The following is a 22,788-nucleotide window of genomic DNA, read 5'->3' as shown; positions in this document are numbered from 1 at the left end:
ACCTCACACCATCCTTATGTTTTAAATGTTTACTTTGGTGTGTGTTGGTATGTTCTGTTTCATGTCTCTGATGGCTGTATAGGAGTGGGGGCCACAGGAATAAATGATGTCATCTCCAAACTGCACCATGACACTATAGCAGTTTCACTGGAGCCTCTGGTGGCAGGTGTCATTTCCTGTCTGTGTGTGCTTTGAGATAGACAGTGTGTTTTTCCTTAAATAGAAGTTTTATATTTGAACTAAGTGCCCTATACTGGGGAAACAGGGTGTTGATATAGTAAAATATAACGGACACACACAGGAGTTCCATCATATGTCAGCTCTCCCATGATGCAATGCAGTGTTTCCTCCAGAGTTCAGCAGAGTAGTCAGATGTTGAATATGTTAGAGCAGTTACTGAATTAACAAACTAAACTAAATTTGAGACTCGTAATAATTCATTCAAAGAACCAACTCTGAATCGACTGCATGTTTTCTTCTGCCAACAGTACTGCAGTTTTTTTTTAAATAACAAAATTATTGGTCCCACTTTATATTAGGTGTCTTTAACTACTATGTACTTAAATAAAAATAAATTATTAGGTGAAATTTACTTGCTGTATTCATGTTGTATTGCAAAACACTTTTGCTGATTTTGAGGTTTGATATGGATTAGGTAAGGGATGTATGGTTAGGTATAAGGATGAAGGGTAAACAGTGTAGTTATGAATGTAATTACAGATTTAATTATATACAGATACTATTTAAATACAAGTACAATGTAAAAACCAGGGCTGCCCCCTAATAGTCGGCCAAATGTTAGTCTACAAGAAGAGGCTTAGTCAACCAAATTTTAATTAGTTGATTGATTACAGAAAATAAAAAAAAAAACTCCACAGGAATTGGCGAAGTCATGCATTTCTTGAAGGACAGATCATTAACATGACTGGTCCATAGGGATGCTCCGATCAGGATTTTTGCAGCTCATACCATTTACCAATTATTATTATTATTATTATTATTTTTTTTTTTTTTTTCATCATGATCGGCCAATACCAGTCCTGAACACGATCATTCAAGCTTTATATAACTAAGTAATAATTAAAGGGTTAATTCACCCCAAAATGAAAATTGTCATTATTTTATCACCCTCATGTCGTTCCAAACCCCTAAGACTTTCGTTCATCTTCAGAACACGAAGATCTTTTTGATGAAATCTGAGAGGTGTCTGTTCCTCCATCGACTGCCTTTGCAACTGACACTTTGACGCTTCAAAAATGATGACCTGTTTCGGCAATTCAGAATCTATTTTTTATTTGTGAGACAATAACTTTATTTATTGTGCACTTTGATCTTTAAAACTTTGCAGACCTTTTACATACACAAACAGCTATATTACACAAAAAGCATAATAGGGGCACTTTAATAAAATTTTCATGAAATGACGTGCTCGCTGTTGTACTATTCTTTGAAACAACAGGGGATGACTCGGAGTAATTGTCCTCTAAACCATCAGGAAGCAGCGGTGAGAAGTAAACTACACGTTTGTTTTTACTACACTTCACCAAACCCACACAACAAAAGAACCAAAGAATCGTGCAAAACCCAGTAAACCCTGAGATTATTACTTGTGACATTGGAACAAAATATATGGATATGAGAACATATTATCTCTTGAATATTTTCTAATTTAATTAAACTTTTTTTCATTTTTGTTAAGCAACCCCTTTTAATGAAAATAAAGGTCCATATTTCTGCTATTGTTGACTCATTTTGTAAATGTAAGCAATTAATTTAGACAAGCGCAAACTGGGTGCAAGTAAGATGCCAGTACAGGCGTACCTGCTCGGCCAGAATCGCCTCGAAGTCGTGCATCTTCATAAGCGGAGCCGCACGCAAAGTTACAAAAAATGCAGTGGAAACCACCATGCGAAATGGGGTCTCGCACACAACCGCCCACACCGCAATGACATCATTTTTGCCATGCACACCTTCGCGTTTGTGCGGACATGGCGAGTATAAACCAAACTTTAGGGTGCTTTCACACTTGGTTCGATTGCCTGGTCCGACCCAGAGTTCAACTGCCCCCTTCCCCCGCTGGTCTCTGTAAAGCTGCAGTCTGTAACTTTTTTTTTTTTGGTTAAAAATTATTCAAAATAAATTTGAGCAAGTACATAACCAGCTAGTGTTCGAAACTATCTCCTTACATTGGCCCGATTCGCAACGGAAAGCTTGTAATGTTTCCTAATCCAGATGGTACTGGTAGGTTTCCGTGGGAAATTCGAGCATGTAGCTGTTCGTCTTTGCGTCATTACGTCACGTCTGTTTACATAAAGAAGGAGTCCCATCAAGTAGGCTATATGGCATGTGGAGGATGCTACAGGCGGCAGATCATTTATAGACTTTTTGATGAAATCTGAGAGATGTCTGTTCGTCCATCGACTGCCTTTGCAACTGACACTTTGACGCTTCAAAAAGTACATAAAGAGATCGTAAAACTAATCCATTTGAATCGAGCGGTTTAGTCCAAATTTCCTGAAGAAATTTGATCGCTTTATATGACGAACAGATTTAATTTAGGCTTTTATTCACATATAAACATTGATCAGCGAACATAAGCAGAAGCTCAGCGGAACCTGAATGGCGCACAAGAACAAACCTCTACTGGAAGCTCGGCCAGAAGGAGTCCCAGCAAGTAGGCTATATGGCATGTGGAGGATGCTACAGGCGGCAGATCATTTAAAGCCTTTTCTCACAGCAGCTGAAATAATTAAATTTATCATTTTGATGGCGGATTCTAATCCAGAAAGGTCCAAATGACAGTCATCATTGACAACTGAAGATTCACCCATAGACAAAAGCAAAAGACTTCGGACAGAGATGGTGACAAAGAGGCAAAACTTACAAACTGCAGCTTTAACATTATATTATTTGGTTCCGAGCCACAGTACATTTGTGTCATCAAGCTGCAGCTGCGTGCCCTTGTTGCTAGGTACCACTATGAAGAAGTCACCAAAATGGATAGTTGTTCGCGTCATTTTTGTTGTTCTTTTTTTTTTTTTTTTTTTTTTTTTTTAACCTTTGGTTTTGTTTCCAAGGTGTCAGCACACAATGGCACTTGTGTCTTTATGCTGAGAATGTACTGCAAATGTTCTTAAGAATGCGGGTGTCCATTTCTGCTTAAGGCGAGATGAGATACACATTCTCTTTGCTTGTAGTGCGTCAGTCACGCTTGTCAGGAAAGTGAGTGAGAACACACACAAACACGTACGGTACGGTTCGCGAGTGTGCACCCAAGTCCGGATAACAGCATTCACATCATTCAAACAAACAAACTCTAAACCTGGATGCGCACTAAAAGTTGTAGTGTGAAAGCACCCTTATTATGCTGGTACTCACAAGTCATGACATGGAGCAAAATTGCTTACTGGTGCAGTCTTTATGCGACTTAATGGCCTGATAAAAAATGTATCGCTATGTTCACAGTGTTGGTTATATCAGATACTACTAAAAAGTGAACTGTGAGAATAGATGCACTTAAGAAGAAAAAAAAAAAAGAGTATATCCATAAGATTTCATACTGTGCAGTAAGGGGTAGAGAAATTTTAGAAGTTGAAGGCAGGGCAGGAGAGAGAGAGTGAAAATGGAGAGGAGGGGGAGAGGTGTGGCTGCTGGACATTCCGACTGCTTTTCCGGTAAGGGTTTCCAGCGAGACCATGCCTGGTATGTCGGTCACAACAGACCTGGTCTTGCTTCAAATCACTTTACAAGCGCAGCAGTGCAGTAACCGCCGGCCGTCACCTCAGTCTGCATGTGCAGGAACAAATCTATGGGCCTGGTGGTCTCAACGTCTGCTTAATTGTTTTAAATGCATTTCCGTTCATTATACGCTGCATTCCCTCAGGACAGGACATCATCCAGATGCCCAAAAAAGGTGAAGTGTGTTCTGGGTAACAAAGGCAGTAATAAAAAAGAAAAGAAAAGATGAATGACTTGTCAGACTGGCTTCATCAGCAGAAGTGAATGTTCTTTTATTATCTACTGACTTTTTATAAAGCCTTGCTGAGTAATCAATCTTAAGATTACTTCAGGCTAGAAGTTCTGCCTTCCTGTCCTTGAAGTATGCCTGTTGCTCATTCCACTCAGGGCTTAAATAAGAGATATCACTCGATAGCTTGATTGTTTTTGCCCATGTCTTTTCAGACAGATAGACATTTACAAAGCAGTAACCAGATGGGATTAGTTTCCTAAATTGTTAATTTATGTTTTGCTACAATTTTTTATATAAAATGGCTGTCATTTCATGTACCAATTCTGATTCCGTGTGTGTGTGTGTGTGTGTGTATGTGTGTATATGTGTGTGTGTATATATATATATATATATATATATATATATATATATATAAATATTATAAACGAAGGTGCATCAGGTAGCAAGCAACAATTTTAGCATTAGGTGTGGTCAAAATAAATGAGTAGCATTGTGAAAATGAATGGAATCCATGAATAGAAATGTATAAGTTCTAAGAAAAACACAGACATGTTCACTTTGTATGAATACTATTTGCATAGAGACCATTATTTTAATGTTTTACTCATTAAAGTGTTTGTGTTTCTGTTTCAGGACTCCATGAATGCCCTGGTTTTAGATCTGGACTTTCCGGCCTTACGTAAAAATAAGAACATTGAGACCTTCTTGAACAGATGTGAGTATCTGCTTTTAAGAGACCGCAGATTTTCTATGATTGTTGTTCTGTGTTATTCTGTGGCTAAAGGAAATACTTAATGGTAGCATCATGTTTTACACTGAGGCTGCTTCCTGCTAAAACGTCAACAGCATTTATCTGAACTGAATTGTTTTGAGTGGCTCTTCCTAATTTGGGCCCCTCACTTTAAAACACTGAAGCTCATCACATAAATAATGAACTGTCAACACACCATGAAAACTGCATTTTTGTGTCTTTGGTCTGGAGAAATAGCATTCAGGTGATGTCATGAAGGATTTTAATGGAGTTTAATACAGGACACTTTTAGGAAACGTTTCTTGTTGTGGTTCATTGATAATGTAATGCTAAAATAATGTAGTTTGTAATTATCTGCCAACATTGAGCTTATGGCTATACAATCATGAGCCTTTTCTTGTAAGCTGAAGTTTTGGCTTGGTTAGTATTTTGATTGGAGACTGTCTGGAAATACCAGTTGCTGTAAGCTTAGCTCTGCCTTGGACTGGCTATCCAGTCTTCCTGTCTACAGACCAATAACCCTTGGTTTGGTTTCAACATCCCCTCACCCCTACATAGAACATGGATGATGGATGGTTTATTTAATTTGACAATTGTGGCCAATAATTTAATATACAGTTTGTTGTCATAAGTAATCTTTGATATTTGTTTAAATTCAGTGCTTTTGTGAATGCATCTGTGACTGTGTGCTCTATTCATGCGCTATTAAAGTTTTGACTAATTATCACATTCTGTCCCGATTTTGTTCCTGATTTTGCTTGTTGTCATAGAAACTATAGGGCTGTACAGACGTTATAATGTGCGGTTTGGACGAGAGAGTGTGACTCAACAGTCCTCTCATCCAGACTGTGAACTCTCTTTGCTGGCCTTTGATAATTGTCATTCCTGATGTTGTTGTTGATGTTCTCAATATTTTAATGAATAACTACAAAGCTTTACAGTATAAACTGAAGATTTGTGAGGGGTTTTTGTTGGGAAAATGACAATGGAGCATTGTTTAGTAGTGCCTACACCATTATGGGTTTTTCGGTTGTCAGAGGATATGTCTTGAAAGCATTATGGTTGTAGGCCGATTATAATGCAGATATAGGTTTTTTTCGATATAAGATAATATACAAATAATACAGATAATATATATAGTACGATTTAATGATGGCAAATGAGATGTACACAGAATTTACTGAAAAATATTTGAAAACATTACTTTGACATGGATGCATAGTTATGGTAACCATCATTACCATTTACAGATAAGAGAGATCACCAGAACACGAATTCTAGTTCATCAATCATGACATGAACAAGGAAATGTGATTTTGATGTGTTCTGTGTACAGATGAGAAGGTTATGGGCCATATAAGGGAGCTCCAGATGAAGCCAGAAGATTTTGACCGAGTGAAGGTGATCGGTAGAGGAGCATTCGGAGAAGTCCAGTTGGTGAGTGTGTTTGTGTGAGACAATTTCAGGATAATATGTATATGCATATGTGTTGACATGAAATCAAAATTGACCCTATCTACTAGTGCACATTACTAGTCTTGTGGTAAACAATTCATCCGTGCAAGCTTAATCACCAAAAAAAAAAAAAATTACCTTTGTAATCTTTGATCAAAATCTAAAAATATACTTTCCCTCTGGATTGGCGTTTCTTTTCTGATGACGTCAGTTCTGATGACATCCCCTCCAACGGTCAGCCTGCTGCGAACTTTGACAGCGAGCTGAATGGAACACCCACTTTTCTAGATCCAATCAGTTCTTAGTGGGGAAAAAACAAAACGCGCCCTGTATTTATGTCATTCAATATTCCGTTTCACTTGGAAAATATGTCACAACACTGAAGTCGGTTGCAGCTTCAGGTTCACTTTCTTACAAGATCAAATATGTTAAATGTTGTTAAATTTAATAGTTAATCCATTGATATAATTTGACATTCCAGCTGTATCTTATAATGTTTGATATAATTTGACATTCCATCTTATCTCATAATGTTTTAGCTAGTTTGAGTAAATAAATGCTAATGCTATTTATTTATAGATCAGACCTAGATTGGACTTTTAATGGAAGTAAAACAGGGTCCCTGTTGGTCTTTTAAAAGTCTCAAGTCTTAAATTCAGATTGATCAAATTTAAGGCCATAAAAAGTCTTGAATATCTAGTATCCTAAATTATTATTTTTAAGAGGTCTTAAATTTGTTGATGGAAAAAACAGGAATCATGATATGGCTTAATGTGATTGATTATTAAACTTCAAAAGGCTATGATTTAATTAAATGTGAGTGCTGCATGTTCAAAGTAAATACATGCCGCTGTTGCGCGTTCTACAAACGGTTTGCATTTGGTGTAGTTCTTAACTGGTGGATTGAAAAGAAGCAAATGTGCATTCTGAAAACTTTGTTTTTGTCCAAACCTGTACTTGAACTGTAAAGTTGTTTGAATTGTGGCTTTTACAGTCATTTTATGGTTTAGGATAGTTATGGTTTTTACCATAAACATGGTCCTACTCTGCTCATATGGCAATAATTTTATTTGTGCAGGACTTAAAAAAGGTCTTAAAAGCCTTACATTTGATTTTAAAAACGCTGCAGATACCCTTGTAAAAGACATTCGAGAGTCTTTGTATGATGTAATAAAATCATCAATTCAGCCATTGTATAATAGCACACATAAGTTACACTGTTAAATCAATCTGCAGCATAAATAGAACATTATATGGCCCTAAATGCATCACATTTTGAAAGCACAATATACATAATAAAGGAACACTCCACTTTTTTTGAAAATAGGCTCATTTTCCAACTCCCCTAGAGTTAAACAGTTGAGTTTTACCGTTTTCGAATCCACTCTGCCGATCTCCGGGTCTGGCGGTACCACTTTTAGCATAGCTTAGCATAGTTCATTGAATCTGATTAGACCGTTAGCATCTTGCTCAAAAATGACCAAAGAGTTTCGATATTTTTCCTAATTAAAATTTGACTCTTCTGTAGTTACATCGTGTACTAAGACCGACGGAAAATGAAAAGTTGGGTACCCATGGTATGGCAGCAAAGTTCCTTGATTATTACGCCGGAATGAGAGTATAGTTCCTAGCCATATTGGTCTAAAAAAAAATCGCAACTTTTCAAGACTTGATTCCATTTTTGAGCGAGATGCTAACAGTCTAATCAGATTCAATGAACTATGCTAAGCTATGCTAAAAGTGGTACCGCCAGACCCGGAGATCAGCAGAGTGGATTCGAAAACGGTAAAACTCAACTGTTTAACTCTAGGGGAGCTGGAAAATGAGCCTATTTTCAAAAAAAGTGGAGTGTTCCTTTAAAGGCAAATATGAGCAGGTTCAAATTAACTACACAAGAATGATATTAATTGCAGTTATTTTAATCTATTAACAGGCACGCTTTAAATAAATGTAATGTGTAATTGTCTCTATGTATGCGTTAAGTGTGTTCAGTTGTACCAAGTGCTGCAAGCAGTTCTGTGTGCTTCCTCTTGAATGACCCCATGTAATTGAATATTTACATGTCAGATGTATAAAAGATGTAGAGACCGTGTGTAGTTTTGTATTGTGTCGTCACTCTGGGTGTGTATTCGTGATAGTCAGGGGAGAGATGCAGTGGGATGAGTCTGAACAAGCCTGCAGACAAAAACAACATGATTACCCAGTATTCTCCTCTGTCAGTTGTCTGACAGGGGCTGTGTGGGTGCATTGCACCTAAAGCACAACAACAGAGGGTGCTTTAAAATGTCTGTGTTGAAGGCAAAACAGCCTCTCACAGAGTGTTCACTGCTGTTATTTTTAAATCGTTTTGGGAGCGAGGCACAGGATCTGAAAATGTAGTTTGTGAGTGTTTTAGTAATGAATTAAGTCTCACAAAAGGTATGTGATGTGGTTTTGTTATGATGTGTTTGTGTAGGTTAGGCATAAGGCCTCTCAGAAGGTGTATGCAATGAAGGTGCTCAGTAAGTTTGAAATGATCAAACGCTCAGATTCTGCCTTCTTCTGGGAGGAACGTGACATCATGGCATTTGCCGACAGCCCATGGGTCGTACAGGTAAGATGTGCCGACAAATAGTTTTTTTGAATCCACAAACTTGTGTTGTGTGTGTGTGTATGCACCCCTTACATGTGCAACAATGGTTTTTCACATACAAATACCCGCTATGATGGTACGAGTAAATCGAATATGCTCTTTCCAAACATTAAATATCACATGACTATCCAATAAGTATGTACTCTCCCGTTCAGTTTGGAGTCAGTAAGATTTTTTTTTTTTTTTTTAAATGTTATGCTTTAAGCAAGGATGCATTAAATTGTGTAAAAGTGACAGTAAAGACTTTTATATTGTTACAAAGAATCCTAAAAAATGCATCACAGTCTCCACAAAAAATATTAAGCAGCACAACTGTTTTAAACATTGATATTAATAAGAAATGTTTGAGCATCAAATCAGCAAAGAAAATTTAGCTTTGCTATCACAGTAATACAAGTCATTTATAAAATATATTAAAAGAGAAAATTGTTATTTTAAATTGTAATATCCACAACATTACTTTTTTTTTTTTACTGTATTTTTAATCAAATAAATGGTGAGCATAATTTTAGGGTCTTTTAACTAGCTGCTTATTATCATGCATACTACTAGAATATTGGCTATTTATTAGTAATTATTAAGCACAAATTAATGCCTTATTCTGCATGACCTTATTCTACATTCTTAATCCTACCCAATACCTAAATTTAACAACCAACTTACTAACTATTAATAAGCAGTAAATTAGGAGTTTGAGGGAAAAGTCGTAGTTAATAGTTTATATGTGTTCCCTATACTAAAGTGTTACCAAAAAAGAAATTACCGACCCCAAACGGTGTATTTTTTCTGTTATGATTATTATGATCACATTTAAATAATAGTGAAATGGGATGCTTTTAGTTTTTTAGCAAATTTAAAAACATTATTTAAGAGTCAGTCAGATTCCGATTTTATGCTTTAAATGACAAATATTTTGTTTCAGTTGAGTTTTTTGTTTTTATTAATTAATTAGCTAGATGTTCCAGTTAAAAAAATGTTAAATTATGTGTTGTCTTTATTGGACCAGAAATATCTCTAGCTCTTGTAGCTTAGCACATATACAATGTCAGACTACTAACACATATTGTCTTTATTCCCCCTCTCTTTTCTCGATTCTTTCTCATCTTCTCCTCAGCTGTGCTGTGCTTTCCAGGATGATCGTTCTCTCTACATGGTAATGGAATACATGCCAGGAGGTGACCTAGTCAATCTCACCAGCACATACGACGTTCCAGAGAAGTGGGCAAAGTTCTACACTGCTGAGGTTGTGTTGGCTTTGGATGCTATTCACTCCATGGGCTTTATTCACCGAGACGTCAAACCAGACAACATGCTGCTGGACCGCTATGGACACCTCAAACTTGCCGACTTTGGGACCTGCATGAAAATGGACGGGGTGAGGGGTCAACCGGTTATTGCAATACAAAAATTTGTTGTTCACAGGCTCTTGTCAAAACTGCAGGCTCTCTCTTCCTGAGCGCAGGGATTTTTAGCTCACCCCTGGATGTAATTGCATGATAAATACCTTGAATACATGCCAGTTCTTGTCCAAACTCAAGGAACCAAAAAAAAAAAAAAAACCTCAGCCTTCTTCTCATTCCTTTATCTCTGAATGAGGAAGACCTCAGGTGGGTTCAGAGGTCATAGTGTCAAGCTGGGGCTAAGAAGCTGTTGTATTTTAAAAACGGTCAGTTTGTGTTGATTACAGATTAAATGTGGCAAGATCGACTTTTTCCTATCTGCTTTAGTTTTATAGGTAGTCAGCACTCGAAAATGGTAGCTCACTTATATTTGCTGTATTGAAGGTATCTTTGTGATCCTGTTTTGCATGTTTTCTGCTTTATTGCTATAATATGTCAAATCTTGATTATAAGGGTCTGGGATACTTGGACAAATGTTATTTGCTTGATAGTCCTTAAGATTCTTTTTTTAAACAACTTTTTTTGACTTGAAGGCTCCCTAATGTCTAACACAGTATTCAAAGCCCCCCTACATAGGCTATAAATAAGAAAAACATGTTGGTAACACTTTATTTTGATAGTCCACTTTAGACATTCTACTAACTCTAAGTAACTTTGCAACTACATGTCAATTTATTCTACTAACCCTAACCTAACAGCCTACTAATACTCTCTTGAGAGTTAGTTGACATGTAGTTGCAAAGTTACTTAGAGTTAGTAGAGTGTCTAAAGTGGACTATTAAAATAGTGTAACCAATGTTTTGTTAGCATTTTAATTTAGAGTTAGATTTATATTGATAAAAAATTATCAACTTTTTAAATAATTTGTTTTTGTGTTTAATAAGTTAGCTGAGCCCTCTCAGAACTACTGTCCTAAACTACCACCACATCAAATACAAAAGTTGCCTTAAATGTGCAGAATATTATAATTATATTATATAATAATTAAACACTTTGCTAGGATACTTTTGAAATAATTGTCTGGTTGCTCTGTTAGTCTGCAGATCTCTACTGTCTGTCAGCAGTAGATTTTGATATATTTGCTGTATTAAGTTTTAGATTGTTTATAGTGTTTTCACGGCTGATTTTTTTTTTTTTTTTTTTTTCCCCATCTTTTAAATATGAACATTACATATTACCACAGTAGACATTAGCTATTCATTCAACAACAATGACCTCTGAGATGGTAGATACTTCCTAGCTACTGTGTCTGCAGGGGCACTGAACTCAAAACGGCCACAATCCAGCCAATGAATCAAGGCTGGACATACTGCTTGTGTGATATTACAGTGCCATCTAGAGTAGAGTAGCAAAACTACACACTGAGGAAAAAAATGTTTGTATTGGAATATTTTTGAATTGGAATATATATATATTTTTTTTATTAGTGCCAGAATCAGTATGTGTATTAAAACGGGTTGATACTTTTCAGCTATCATGCATGAATAAATAAAATAAAAATAACTGATTTAACATAATACAAAAATTATTAAATTTTTAAATAATTCTAGAAATTCACTTATGTTCAGTGTAAACACATTATTTGTACATTGTGTATATTGCTGTCTATAGTTTATAGATATACCTTTAACTCATGGATTGGTTGATTGTTTATAGACGGGGATGGTTCATTGTGACACTGCGGTTGGAACCCCTGATTACATCTCGCCGGAGGTTCTCAAGTCTCAGGGAGGGGACGGATACTACGGACGCGAGTGTGACTGGTGGTCGGTGGGAGTATTTATCTACGAGATGTTGGTTGGTGAGTCAGGAATGTATGTGTTTGTCTAAACTAAATGTTTGTGGTATTAGTTTATTAAATGAGATAAATGTTTGTGTGTATGTGTATAGGTGATACACCGTTCTACGCCGATTCTCTGGTGGGGACCTACAGTAAGATTATGGACCATAAGAACTCTCTTAACTTCCCTGATGATGTTGAGATCTCTCAAGAAGCCAAAAACATCATCTGTGCCTTTCTAACTGACAGGTGAGCTTTTACACGCACAGATAGACATGCATGTAGTCCTCTGGTCCATATGGATGCCAGGGTTCACATATGTTTGACAATGTGTTTGTGGATGTTTACATTTGGCAGGGAGGTTCGCCTGGGCCGAAATGGTGTAGAAGAAATTAAAAGACATCCTTTCTTTAGAAATGACCAGTGGACCTTCAGCACCATTAGAGAGAGTGAGTAAAACACCTGTTTCCCCCACCTCATTACTAGAGATTTTAGAATTCAAATACATGATATACACATTTCAATAGAAATGACATTAAAGTATATTTTAGTTTACAATAATTGCTTGTCAGTACATTCAGAAGTACAGTTTAACCATTTTAAGTAATTAAGTATATTATTTGAAAGCAGGGCTTGACATTAACTTTTTTGCTCACCAGCCACTGTGGCTAGTGGATTTCCAAAGTTACTAGCCACTCAGCATTTTCACTGGCCACAATTTTGACATTGATACCATGGAAAGACTGCCACATAGATGTTTTTAATATTATCTCATAATTTAGCAGCAGGAATATTAGGTTGCTGTCACTTTAAGACCTGATGCACGGATACATTATTCTATTACACATGCATTTTCTTTAACTGTTTACATTCACTTAAAACATATCTGACTGTTTACGTGAATACTCGCCAAGACCGGCATTTTGACATTATTTTGTGTGTATTTGACTGTGTAAGTGCAGTGAGCAGCGGAAAATAACTCAATTTAGTACCGAGAGGCGGCTTTATGTGCGCACACTTTGGGTGTAAGCACAAAATCTGTGGCAATGAGTAAAATTATGTGCAATCCCACGCCGAAATTCAAGCCCTGTAACACCAACAATATTCATCCAGAGCAAATGAAATTATTGAGTGACGGGAGGTGGGTTTGTGTGTCAACTCGCTGTCGGAGAGATGAGAGAGCGAGAAAGCGCAGGTGGTATTGTGTATCTGTTCTACAGAAAATGAGTATTGGAAACATTTCAGATAGTTCAGTATCAAAAAATCAATATTTTTGACAACACTACATTGCACTTAGTTTATTATTTCAGATGCTTTTTTTAAAAGACTACAATTGAAAAATGTAGGCTATATATGTTATATATAAAATTCAGTCCACCAAAGTGACTAGTAGAAGTGACTGTGTTACACGCCACTGCTGAAATCCACCCGCATTTGGTGGGTTGGCAGGTGTTAATGTCAAGCCCTGATTGAAATTTATATTATTTTTGTAATAAGTACTTTTTTTAATAAGTATGCTAAAGTGTACTTTTTTTTTTACAAGGGTGTAGCATTTGAGCAAAAACTGTTCTTTCATAGGATTAGTCTTTTGAAACTATGAAATATGGCAGAAAATGTTTTAGTATTAGTGCACACCTCAACAATTTATGTGGCATTTAAACAAACGTAACTACACTGAAATAGAAAATGGAATAAAAATGCAAATGTTCCATAACTATAATAACTGTGTTCATTACGCATTCGTATTTCTAGTGTTACCCAACTGAAACCAAAACAAGCCTGTAAGCTGGACATGAATTTGTGAGCATTGTTAGCTTTATCTCTACTATCAGTGCCCTTTACCTCAGCTGTTATAAACACACATAGTGAACCGTTTTTGTCCCGTTCTCTCCCCAGCTGCAGCCCCTGTCGTTCCAGAGCTGAGCAGTGACATAGACACCAGTAATTTTGATGAGATAGAGGAGGATAAAGGAGAAGTGGAGACCTTTCCCACACCCAAAGCCTTTGTTGGCAATCAGCTGCCCTTCGTGGGGTTCACCTACTTTAAAGAAGACCAGTAAGAGAATTCTTTTTTTGTCAATTCTTTACACTAAACTATTTCTGGTACTGTGTTGGATCACCACTTGATGTTCTGAAGCAAAACCAGTTGATAACTACCATGACAGATAATCTGGTGTGTTTTTGTGCAGGTTGTTGAATGCTGTTAACAGTTCAGCAATGAAAAATGATCTCCCAGTATCTAAGAGAGAGGTATGGCACAGATACACTCCTACTTTCATCAACTTGTATATTTAATTTAAACTGCTTTATGCTCTTTAGAGACTGGATTTAACTCATACAGTAGTAGACCCTGGTTAGAAACTTCATATGAGCATTTCAGAAGCAGGACTAAACTGATTAGTGCTTCTTGCAACATTGGTTGTAACTAATCTCTTCATTCTTTTTTTTTTTTTTTTTTTTTTTTTTACCCACAGGACAATTTAGCAGTAAGTGTTTACACTCTTAATAATGCTTAATACACAGCTTATTAGGTAGTTTATTATTTTAGGAGATTGATGACATATTAAATGAAGATCGCTTTGTTTTCCACTCAGCTCCAGAAGAAATTACATTCTCTAGAAGAACAGCTCAATATTGAAATGCAGGCCAAAGATGAGCTGGAGCAAAAACACAGAAGCAACTGTAGCCGCCTAGAAAAGATCACCAAAGAGCTTGATGAAGAGGTGAGTGGGTGTTTCATCTCTGGAACTTCAACAAAGTTGTATGCAGGAATATACAGTGTTCTTAACACTTTGCACGTGTTTATAGATAAATGGCAGAAAAGTGTTGGAGACGTCTCTGAGACAGCTGGAGAGAGAGAAAGCTCTCCTGCAGCACAAGAGCGTAGAAAGTCACCGCAGAGCGGAGAGTGAAGCCGACCGCAAACGCTGCCTGGAGAATGAAGTGAACAGTCTGAGGGATCAGCTGGATGAAATGAAGAAGAAAAACCAGAACTCACACATCTCCAATGAGAAGAACATCCACTTGCAGAAACAGGTTTGTGGGTTTGAGAAGAGTCTATCACATCCAGAAAACTTGCTATGTCTGTTGTTCAGGTTCAGTTGAATGTCAGGTAGATTTTAATTCAAGAATATGTGGTCTTGATTATCCAGTTTTTTGAGGACCATCAGAGTGGCTTCATTAGTTAAAGCGTTATAACGTGGATTTGATTAAGGTGTGTAAATCTCTTCACAACCTGCAATGTCATGAGAAATGTAACAAATCATGTAAAAATTTATATTTTTTTGGAAAATTAAACATTTTATGGAACTTTGATAATTGCCTTAATCTTTTAAACATCTGAGAAGATAATGATCAAACTTCCCGAATCTATGCTCATGAGAGTCAATTATGTATTATGCATTAGGTACGTTATCATCTCTGACAGACAGCATGTTGAAGCCGCTCAGGCTGCCATTTTCACCCTCTTCTCGAAAAGCGATGAAGTAGTCAAAACATCTGGTAGTGTGGGTTTTCCAGGAAATGCGTGTACTCCCTGGACCTCTGCTTCTCGTAAATACTACCATGTATTGTGCACGTTATTTTTTTTGACAGACATCGATTTCGTGATATTCAAATGATGTGGATTTGAAAACGGATGGATTTCAAGGTAATAATTATTTCTTAGCTGGCAAGTATTTAGTGGAGTGATTGATGGTTGATGGCCACGAGTGTGTTATGTCTATAATTTTAGTTCTAATATTCCAACCAACAGCCAGCCTAAGTTTTTGACGGACGTGATAACATGCGGTAGGGCTGAACTATGTTTGATTTTTGGGTCATTTTAAAATGCGCTGAAGACATTCGAAATGCTTTTTGCGTAGTTCATTATACCTATTTTACAGAATAAAGTTTATTTTGTGGCTTAAATTGCATGTTACTCGGAGACTGACATGTTTGGCTTGTCAAAAATGTTACATTTAGCTGTTGCAAATTCGTTGACTTTTGAAAATCAAGTTTTGTTTTTTTTTGTTTGTTTTTTCCAGGGATGATGGAGTGGTTTTAAGTTGTTTGTCTCATATATATCTTTTATTTTTTTATTTAAACCCATGAAAATGCAGATCCTGTTGTAAATAATTTTGACCATTCAAAAGTTTGGGGTCAAGTCTGTTATTGAATAAAGATGTATTAAATTGATCAAAAGTGACAGTGAAGACATTATGACACAAAAGATTTCTATTTCTAATAAATATTGTTCTTTTGAACTTTATATTCAGCAACAAAAATATTAAGCAGTACAACTGTTTTCAATATTGATGATAAAAAAAAAATTCTTAAGCAGCAAATCGGCATATTAGAATGATTTCTGAAGGATCATGTGACACTGAAGACTGAGTAATGATGCTAAAAAAAATTCAGCTCTGCATCACAGAAATAAATTACATTTTAAAATATTGTATAGAAAACAGTTATTTAAATATTAAAATAGTATATTAAAATAGAAAAGTTATTTTAAATTGTAATAATATTTCACAATATTACCGTTTTTACTGTATTTTTTTATTAAATAAATGCAGCCTGCGAGACTTTTCAAAAACATTTTTAAAACCTTACCGATCCCAAACTTTTTCACTGTAGTGCATATAGTAAATACATTGTGTGTGTTATATGCTTAAATATTTATTTATTTGTTTGTTATTATTTTTTATGGTTTGAATGGCAAGTAATTAATTAATTGAAGAATTGTTTCACAAAGCATTTATGCGAATATTTTATATTGTTGTGACATTTTGTTGCATAGTCTTAAATAAGATTAATACAGTGTCTATTAAAACCAACATTCAGTTTTCTTAAAAGTAAATTTCCCAGAATTATGGGTCTGTATTCCTGGAGAAATCTATGGCTGTGTGTCTTTCTAAATTAACAGAATGACCCTAGTAGCATAATGTCATTTCCCTATGACAATCCCGTGTCTCTCTCTGGCAGCTTGATGAGGCGAATGCATTACTGCGGGCAGAATCTGATGCGGCAACTCGGCTGCGTAAAGCTCAGACAGAGGCCTCAAAACAGCTGCAGCAGCTGGAGGCTCATGCAAGAGAACTGCAAGACAAATGCTGCATGCTGGAGAACAGCAAGCTCACGCTGGAGAGGGAGAACATCAGCCTGCAGGCAGCGCTGGATACAGAGAAACGAGAGCAAACCCAGGGCTCTGAGACTATCTCTGATCTACAGGGTAAGTGTGTATCCCTTCTTTTGGAAGTATCATATCAATTCACAAGCAACCGTATTCATCCACATTCCACCTCTTATCCGTAGCACGAATCTCTGGTTTGGAGGAAGAAGTGAAACAGGTGAGACAAGCCCTGTCTAAAGCTGAGACAGAGAAGAGGCAACTTCAGGAGAAGCTAACAGACCTGGAGAAGGTAAACAAATACTTTCTTTCTCATACTCATTCCCTCCCTTGTTGTGACATCAGACGTCATTTGTACCTTCCTCATTCCCAGCATTCACTGCTGGAGAAATGTACTCAGATGGCTATTAGAAAGCCACGAAGTTGATGTACTGGTGGTGTTTACTCTGTTTATTGCATGTTATGTCTAGCCCCTCTTGTAATGTCTCTCCCACTCTCTCTCTCTGTGTGTGTGTGTGTGTGTGTGTGTGTGTGTGTGTGTGTGTGTGTGTGTATGACCAATAGGAGAAGAGCAATAACCAGATTGACATGACCTATAAGCTGAAGGTGTTGCAGCAGGGTTTGGAGCAGGAGGAGGCGGCACACAAAGCCACAAAAGCTCGACTTGCTGACAAGAACAAGATCAGCGAGTCCATTGAAGGAGCAAAATCAGAGGCTGTGAAGGGTATGAGATCATATGAATCACATTCTGAATGCAGTTTTCTTTCTTGTGTTGGTGTATTTCCTATTAAAACAGGTAGATTACATAAATTAAAGACCTGTAAACTAACAGAAGTGGACTAAAAGCCACAAAACCCCAAATATTTTATTTATTTATTTTTTTTGTCGGCACCTATAGCCTTGTGGCGGTTGCGCTTCGGCGACCCAAGTTCAAGTCCTGGCTCGTGGACCTTTCCCGATGCCTTCCCCCCTCTCTCTCCCGATGCCTTCTCTCTCTCTCTCTCTCTCTCTCTCTCTCTCTCTCTCTCTCTCTCTCTCTCTCTCTCTCTCTCTCTCTCTCTCTCTCTCTCTCTCTCTCTCTCTCTCTCTCTCTCTCTCTCTCTCTCTCTCTCTCCCCCCCCCAATTTGCTTCCTGTCAACTGACTGTCCTATCTCAATAAAAAAGGAAAAAATGCCAAAAAAGAAAATTTTAATTTCATTTTAATAATAGTGCCATGACAGTAAAGTGCACTTTGAAGGGTGGGGAACATGTTGGTTTAGATTAGCACAGACAAGACAGAGCCCAGAGTTACATAGCAGAATTGATAAAAAGGTGAATTTATGGTTTTTGTAAACATAACAGGATTTTATTGCTTGTTAACATGTCTGTTTTTGTGTGTTTTTCTAGAGCTTGAACAAAAGCTGCAGGAGGAACGTTCCTCTAAACTGCGTGTGGAGAACAGGTTGTTAGAACTGGAGAAGAAGAACTCCATGCTTGACTGTGATTATAAACAGTCATTGCAGAAACTAGAGGAACTGCGGCGACATAAGGAGAGACTCACAGAAGAAGTATGTGCAGTGTATAAATGTATTTTTGCTACACCAATGCCAAACAGCAATATTAAAATGATTTCTGAAGGATCATGAGACGTTCAGGACTGGAGTAATGGCTGCTGAAAATTCAGCTTTGCCATCACAGAAATAAAGTACACAGATCTACAGATTCTTCTGATCTTTCTCTTTGTCTAGGTGAAGAATCTGAATCTGAAGATCGAGCAAGAAGTTCAGAAACGCACTTTGACTCAGAATGACCTAAAAGTTCAAAACCAGCAGCTCAGCACCCTTCGAACATCAGAGAAACAACTCAAACAGGAGATCAACCACCTGCTGGAAATCAAACGCAGCCTGGAAAAACAAAACGTGGAGCTGCGCAAGTATGCAACACACATGCAAATTAACTCATTGAATATAAAAAATCTTAATAGCTGGCATCTTAATAAAACCTTTCTTCTGTTTTTTCAAATATTGAATAATTTTCTGTGTGTGTTTCTAGGGAGCGTCAGGATTCGGATGGACAGATGAAGGAACTGCAGGATCAGTTGGAGGCAGAGCAATATTTTTCCGTAAGAAGTCTAAACTCTTTCCCTTGCAGAAACAAATCGAACACTCCAAAGTCTGACAAGATTGTGTGTTCCTGGTAAACCCTACGTTATGGGGACAAAAGGACATTTTAAACTGTTTATAAATTATACAGAATGATGTTTTTTGAAAAAAAAATAAAAAATGCAAGAAAATGTAAGTTTTCTGTGAGGATTGTGTTTAGGGGTTTGGGTTAGGGGATAGAATATACAGTTTGTACAGTATAAAAATCATTGTCTATGGAAAGTTCCCATAATGGAAACCCAATGTGTGTGTGTAGACGCTGTATAAGACACAGGTGCGGGAGCTGAAGGAAGAGTGTGAGGAGAAAAATAAACTCTATAAAGATGTGCAGCAGAGTCTACAAGAGCTACAAGAGGAAAGGTGAGATATATATCCAACAACAAGCAGCCAAGTGTACAAAAAAGGTTTTAATCCACTGAATTATATAAAGAAAATGCATTACAACATGGTTATGTCATATGTAAAATATTTCTGGGTCAGAATCTCATACTGCAAATTTAAAGTCTATATGTGTATATGTTAGTTTAATTTCTGTGTACCTTTTTTTTTCCTCGTCTCTTTGTCAGGGATTCTCTTGCGGCCCAGTTAGAGATCACACTAACGAAAGCTGACTCCGAGCAACTGGCACGCTCCATTGCGGAGGAGCAGTATTCCGACCTGGAGAAGGAGAAGATCATGAAGGAGCTGGAGATCAAAGAGATGATGGCCAGACACAGACAGGAGCTCGCTGAAAAAGACACCACCATCACCTCTGTGAGTTACACAGCATGTCAGCTATAAGCCAGAATCAGAGATCACATTTAGTTTTGAAGCAGTCTTGAGGAACTTGTTGGGTTTAATTGTCCCATCTCTATACAGTTAGAGGAAGCTAATCGCACATTGACAAATGATGTTGCGAACCTGGCCAATGAGAAGGAAGAACTCAACAACAAGCTAAAGGAGGCACAAGACTGTAAGTGGCTAAATATGTTGACCTCAATGTATATGTTTATGTATAGTGTGTATTTATATTATATTATATTATATTATAGAACTTAAGTTCAAAATAACAATATTTTCAAAAATATTTAATAAAAAATGTAAATTAACATTTTACATTTTCAGAGCTGTTCACACAGGAATAATTTTATATTTCCACAGCTTCAGTTGCATATTTAAGATATTCAGTGCACATTCCAACATATTTTAATATGCCATCTGCATTGAAATTTTTTAGAGCTTAAAACAAGCATTGATTGACCCACAGTATCCTTAGCAAACTCATGGTAATCAGAGGAACACTGTTGGGGATTTTGCTGTAACTCCTGTTTCTAGCTGAGTAACAGGTTTCACAGTGGCTGTGAGTTTGGCTTTTTGTGTCTCTGTTAATACTGAGAGCATTTTGGATTTGCAGACCTGCAGAATCTGAAGAATGAAGAGCAGTCCATCACTCAGGTGAAACTGGCCCTTGAGAAACAGCTGCAGTCAGAGAGAACTCTCAAAACACAGGTACACCATAACATTTTCCTTTGAGCAAATGAATAAATCAAACTCAATTTGAGTCCGATTTGCTACATTATTTATTTTTCTCTTTTCTGTTGGCTCTTTTCTATCTGTCAGGCGGTGAACAAGCTGGCAGAGATCATGAACAGAAAGGAGGTCAGAGGTGGTGGCTCTCGCCGTGGAAATGATACAGACGTGAGGAGGAAGGAGAAAGAAAACAGGAAGTTGCAGCTGGAGCTTCGTTCTGAGAAGGAGAAGCTCAACAGCACCATCATCAAATACCAGAGAGAAATCAACGACATGCAAGCGGTATGACCGCTAATCAGTGTCTGAAGAATGCCACGCTGCTCCACGGGTAGCCAGAATACTCTTTTCTAACTCTTGTTTATTTCCTGCAGCAATTGGCGGACGAGTCTCAGGTGCGTATCGAGCTGCAGATGGCTCTCGACAGTAAAGACAGTGATATTGAGCAGCTGCGCGGCCTACTGAACTCTCTCAACATCCAGTCGCTCGACTCTGCCAGTATGAGCAGCGGTCCTGACATGGACACTGACGAGTCACTACCAGGTACTCTTAAGTTCTTTTCCTCTCTGCTCTTTCATAACCTTTTCTTTTATTCACTTACCTCTTTTTGTCTTTCTCCACATCGTTCTGTGTCACCCTCCCTTCTTTCTGCTTAGTTTTGATCCGATTTTCAGTTCAACTTTCACCCTTCACTTCACTGCAGAGCCTGACCCCACAGGTGACCTGCATGGCGTTCAGTGCATGACCTTTTGACCTCTTAAGTCTTGACTGGACATCATGCCTTCCCATGTCAGGCTTTTCTCTGGTGTATTTTTATAAAGCTGCTCTGTTTTATTATACATGTCTTCCTCACTGTTGTACAGAGACAAGACTGGAAGGTTGGCTGTCTTTACCAGTGAGGAACAACACCAAACGCTTCGGATGGGAAAGGAAGGTACGTTTTTTGACAAGCATGTTGCATTTTTAAAGTAAGCAGTTAGCTAAGAATGCTGTGATACCATGCTGTTAAAAAAGGCTATTAACATCAACATGACATCAAAATGGGCCAATCAGTTAAGTAATCAGTGCTTCAATTTTTTTCCCAGATTATTCAAAACAAACAAGTCAAAGAAAATAGAAAATAAAAAAGTAAACTACAAAGAAACAAGTTAAAAAAAAGAACATGATAATAGTAGAACCAAGATGCAAATGAGGTAAACAGTGTACTGTAACTTTTTGCTGTGGTCTTCATTGTATTAGCATTTAATTTAGATCTCTTATTAAATAGTATACTGATATGACATCAGGGTTGGATGTAAATGGGAATGTAAATTAGTTTTTATTAAGCTTATTAAATCTGTGGTCAGCATTGTTATCGTTATCTAAAACTTTTAAAATAATTAAATAAAGCTGAAATAAAAGTGAGTGAATAAAATAAACCTGTTCAATTTGAATAATTAACCAATCTCATATTGTCTGCAACTACATGATAAATACTAATAAACAGGACTAAACCTCAAATGACTTTGCAACAATAGCTAAACCCCTAGAGCTGCAGTGCTACATAGTACAGTCAGGTACAGTACCATGATACTTCTGCATCTGAAATCCCATACAACCCCGTCATGCAGGATTCAGTGAGTCTTTTGTTTCTTTTCTCTCCTCTAGTATGTTGTGGTGAGCAGCAAGAAGATTCTCTTCTACAACAGCGAGCAGGACAAAGAGCTTTCCAATCCTTACATGGTGTTGGACATAGAGTGAGTCCTTTCACCTTTCAGATCCATTTCTTTAAAACAAATAAGCTGGACCCAGTGTTGTCCTGTATCATTTTGACTAACTTATATCCTCTGTCATCTTGTCTTTATCTTAATTTCTCTGGTATTCTCTAGTAAACTTTTCCATGTGCGTTCGGTAACTCAGACGGACGTTTATCGTGCTGACGCCAAAGAGATCCCCAGAATATTCCAGGTATAATGGCACACCACAGATAACACAGGCAGGGTATCAGGGTACTTTGAAACTTGAAACCTGTGAAAGTTTTATAAGATATGCCATAAGGCATA

The 22,788-nt window shown here is 37.2% G+C and overlaps 1 protein-coding gene across 4 annotated transcripts in view; it reads left to right on the top strand.

The window, feature by feature from the left end:
* Nucleotides 1-22,788, top strand: part of rock2a (rho-associated, coiled-coil containing protein kinase 2a) — a 54,833-nt gene that overhangs the window by 22,729 nt on the left and 9,316 nt on the right. For all 4 annotated transcript variants that reach the window (XM_051916098.1, XM_051916100.1, XM_051916099.1 and 1 more), the window contains exons 2-28: nt 4,604-4,685; nt 6,058-6,158; nt 8,632-8,769; nt 9,923-10,183; nt 11,865-12,009; nt 12,099-12,237; nt 12,346-12,437; nt 13,885-14,044; nt 14,178-14,238; nt 14,463-14,474; nt 14,583-14,711; nt 14,797-15,024; nt 16,954-17,200; nt 17,284-17,390; nt 17,663-17,822; nt 18,486-18,646; nt 18,827-19,011; nt 19,131-19,200; nt 19,497-19,600; nt 19,807-19,993; nt 20,099-20,192; nt 20,634-20,728; nt 20,840-21,031; nt 21,121-21,289; nt 21,610-21,680; nt 22,394-22,482; nt 22,615-22,693. In XM_051916098.1, coding sequence (XP_051772058.1) covers nt 4,604-4,685; nt 6,058-6,158; nt 8,632-8,769; nt 9,923-10,183; nt 11,865-12,009; nt 12,099-12,237; nt 12,346-12,437; nt 13,885-14,044; nt 14,178-14,238; nt 14,463-14,474; nt 14,583-14,711; nt 14,797-15,024; nt 16,954-17,200; nt 17,284-17,390; nt 17,663-17,822; nt 18,486-18,646; nt 18,827-19,011; nt 19,131-19,200; nt 19,497-19,600; nt 19,807-19,993; nt 20,099-20,192; nt 20,634-20,728; nt 20,840-21,031; nt 21,121-21,289; nt 21,610-21,680; nt 22,394-22,482; nt 22,615-22,693 — 3,558 coding nt within the window. The remainder of the gene's footprint in view (nt 1-4,603; nt 4,686-6,057; nt 6,159-8,631; nt 8,770-9,922; nt 10,184-11,864; nt 12,010-12,098; nt 12,238-12,345; nt 12,438-13,884; nt 14,045-14,177; nt 14,239-14,462; nt 14,475-14,582; nt 14,712-14,796; nt 15,025-16,953; nt 17,201-17,283; nt 17,391-17,662; nt 17,823-18,485; nt 18,647-18,826; nt 19,012-19,130; nt 19,201-19,496; nt 19,601-19,806; nt 19,994-20,098; nt 20,193-20,633; nt 20,729-20,839; nt 21,032-21,120; nt 21,290-21,609; nt 21,681-22,393; nt 22,483-22,614; nt 22,694-22,788) is intronic.

Source organism: Ctenopharyngodon idella, chromosome 13, assembly GCF_019924925.1.
Source record: "Ctenopharyngodon idella isolate HZGC_01 chromosome 13, HZGC01, whole genome shotgun sequence".
Taxonomy (NCBI): Eukaryota; Metazoa; Chordata; class Actinopteri; order Cypriniformes; family Xenocyprididae; genus Ctenopharyngodon; species Ctenopharyngodon idella.
Note: the sequence above shows the minus strand (reverse complement) of the source record. Positions and strands in the feature narration are given on the sequence as shown.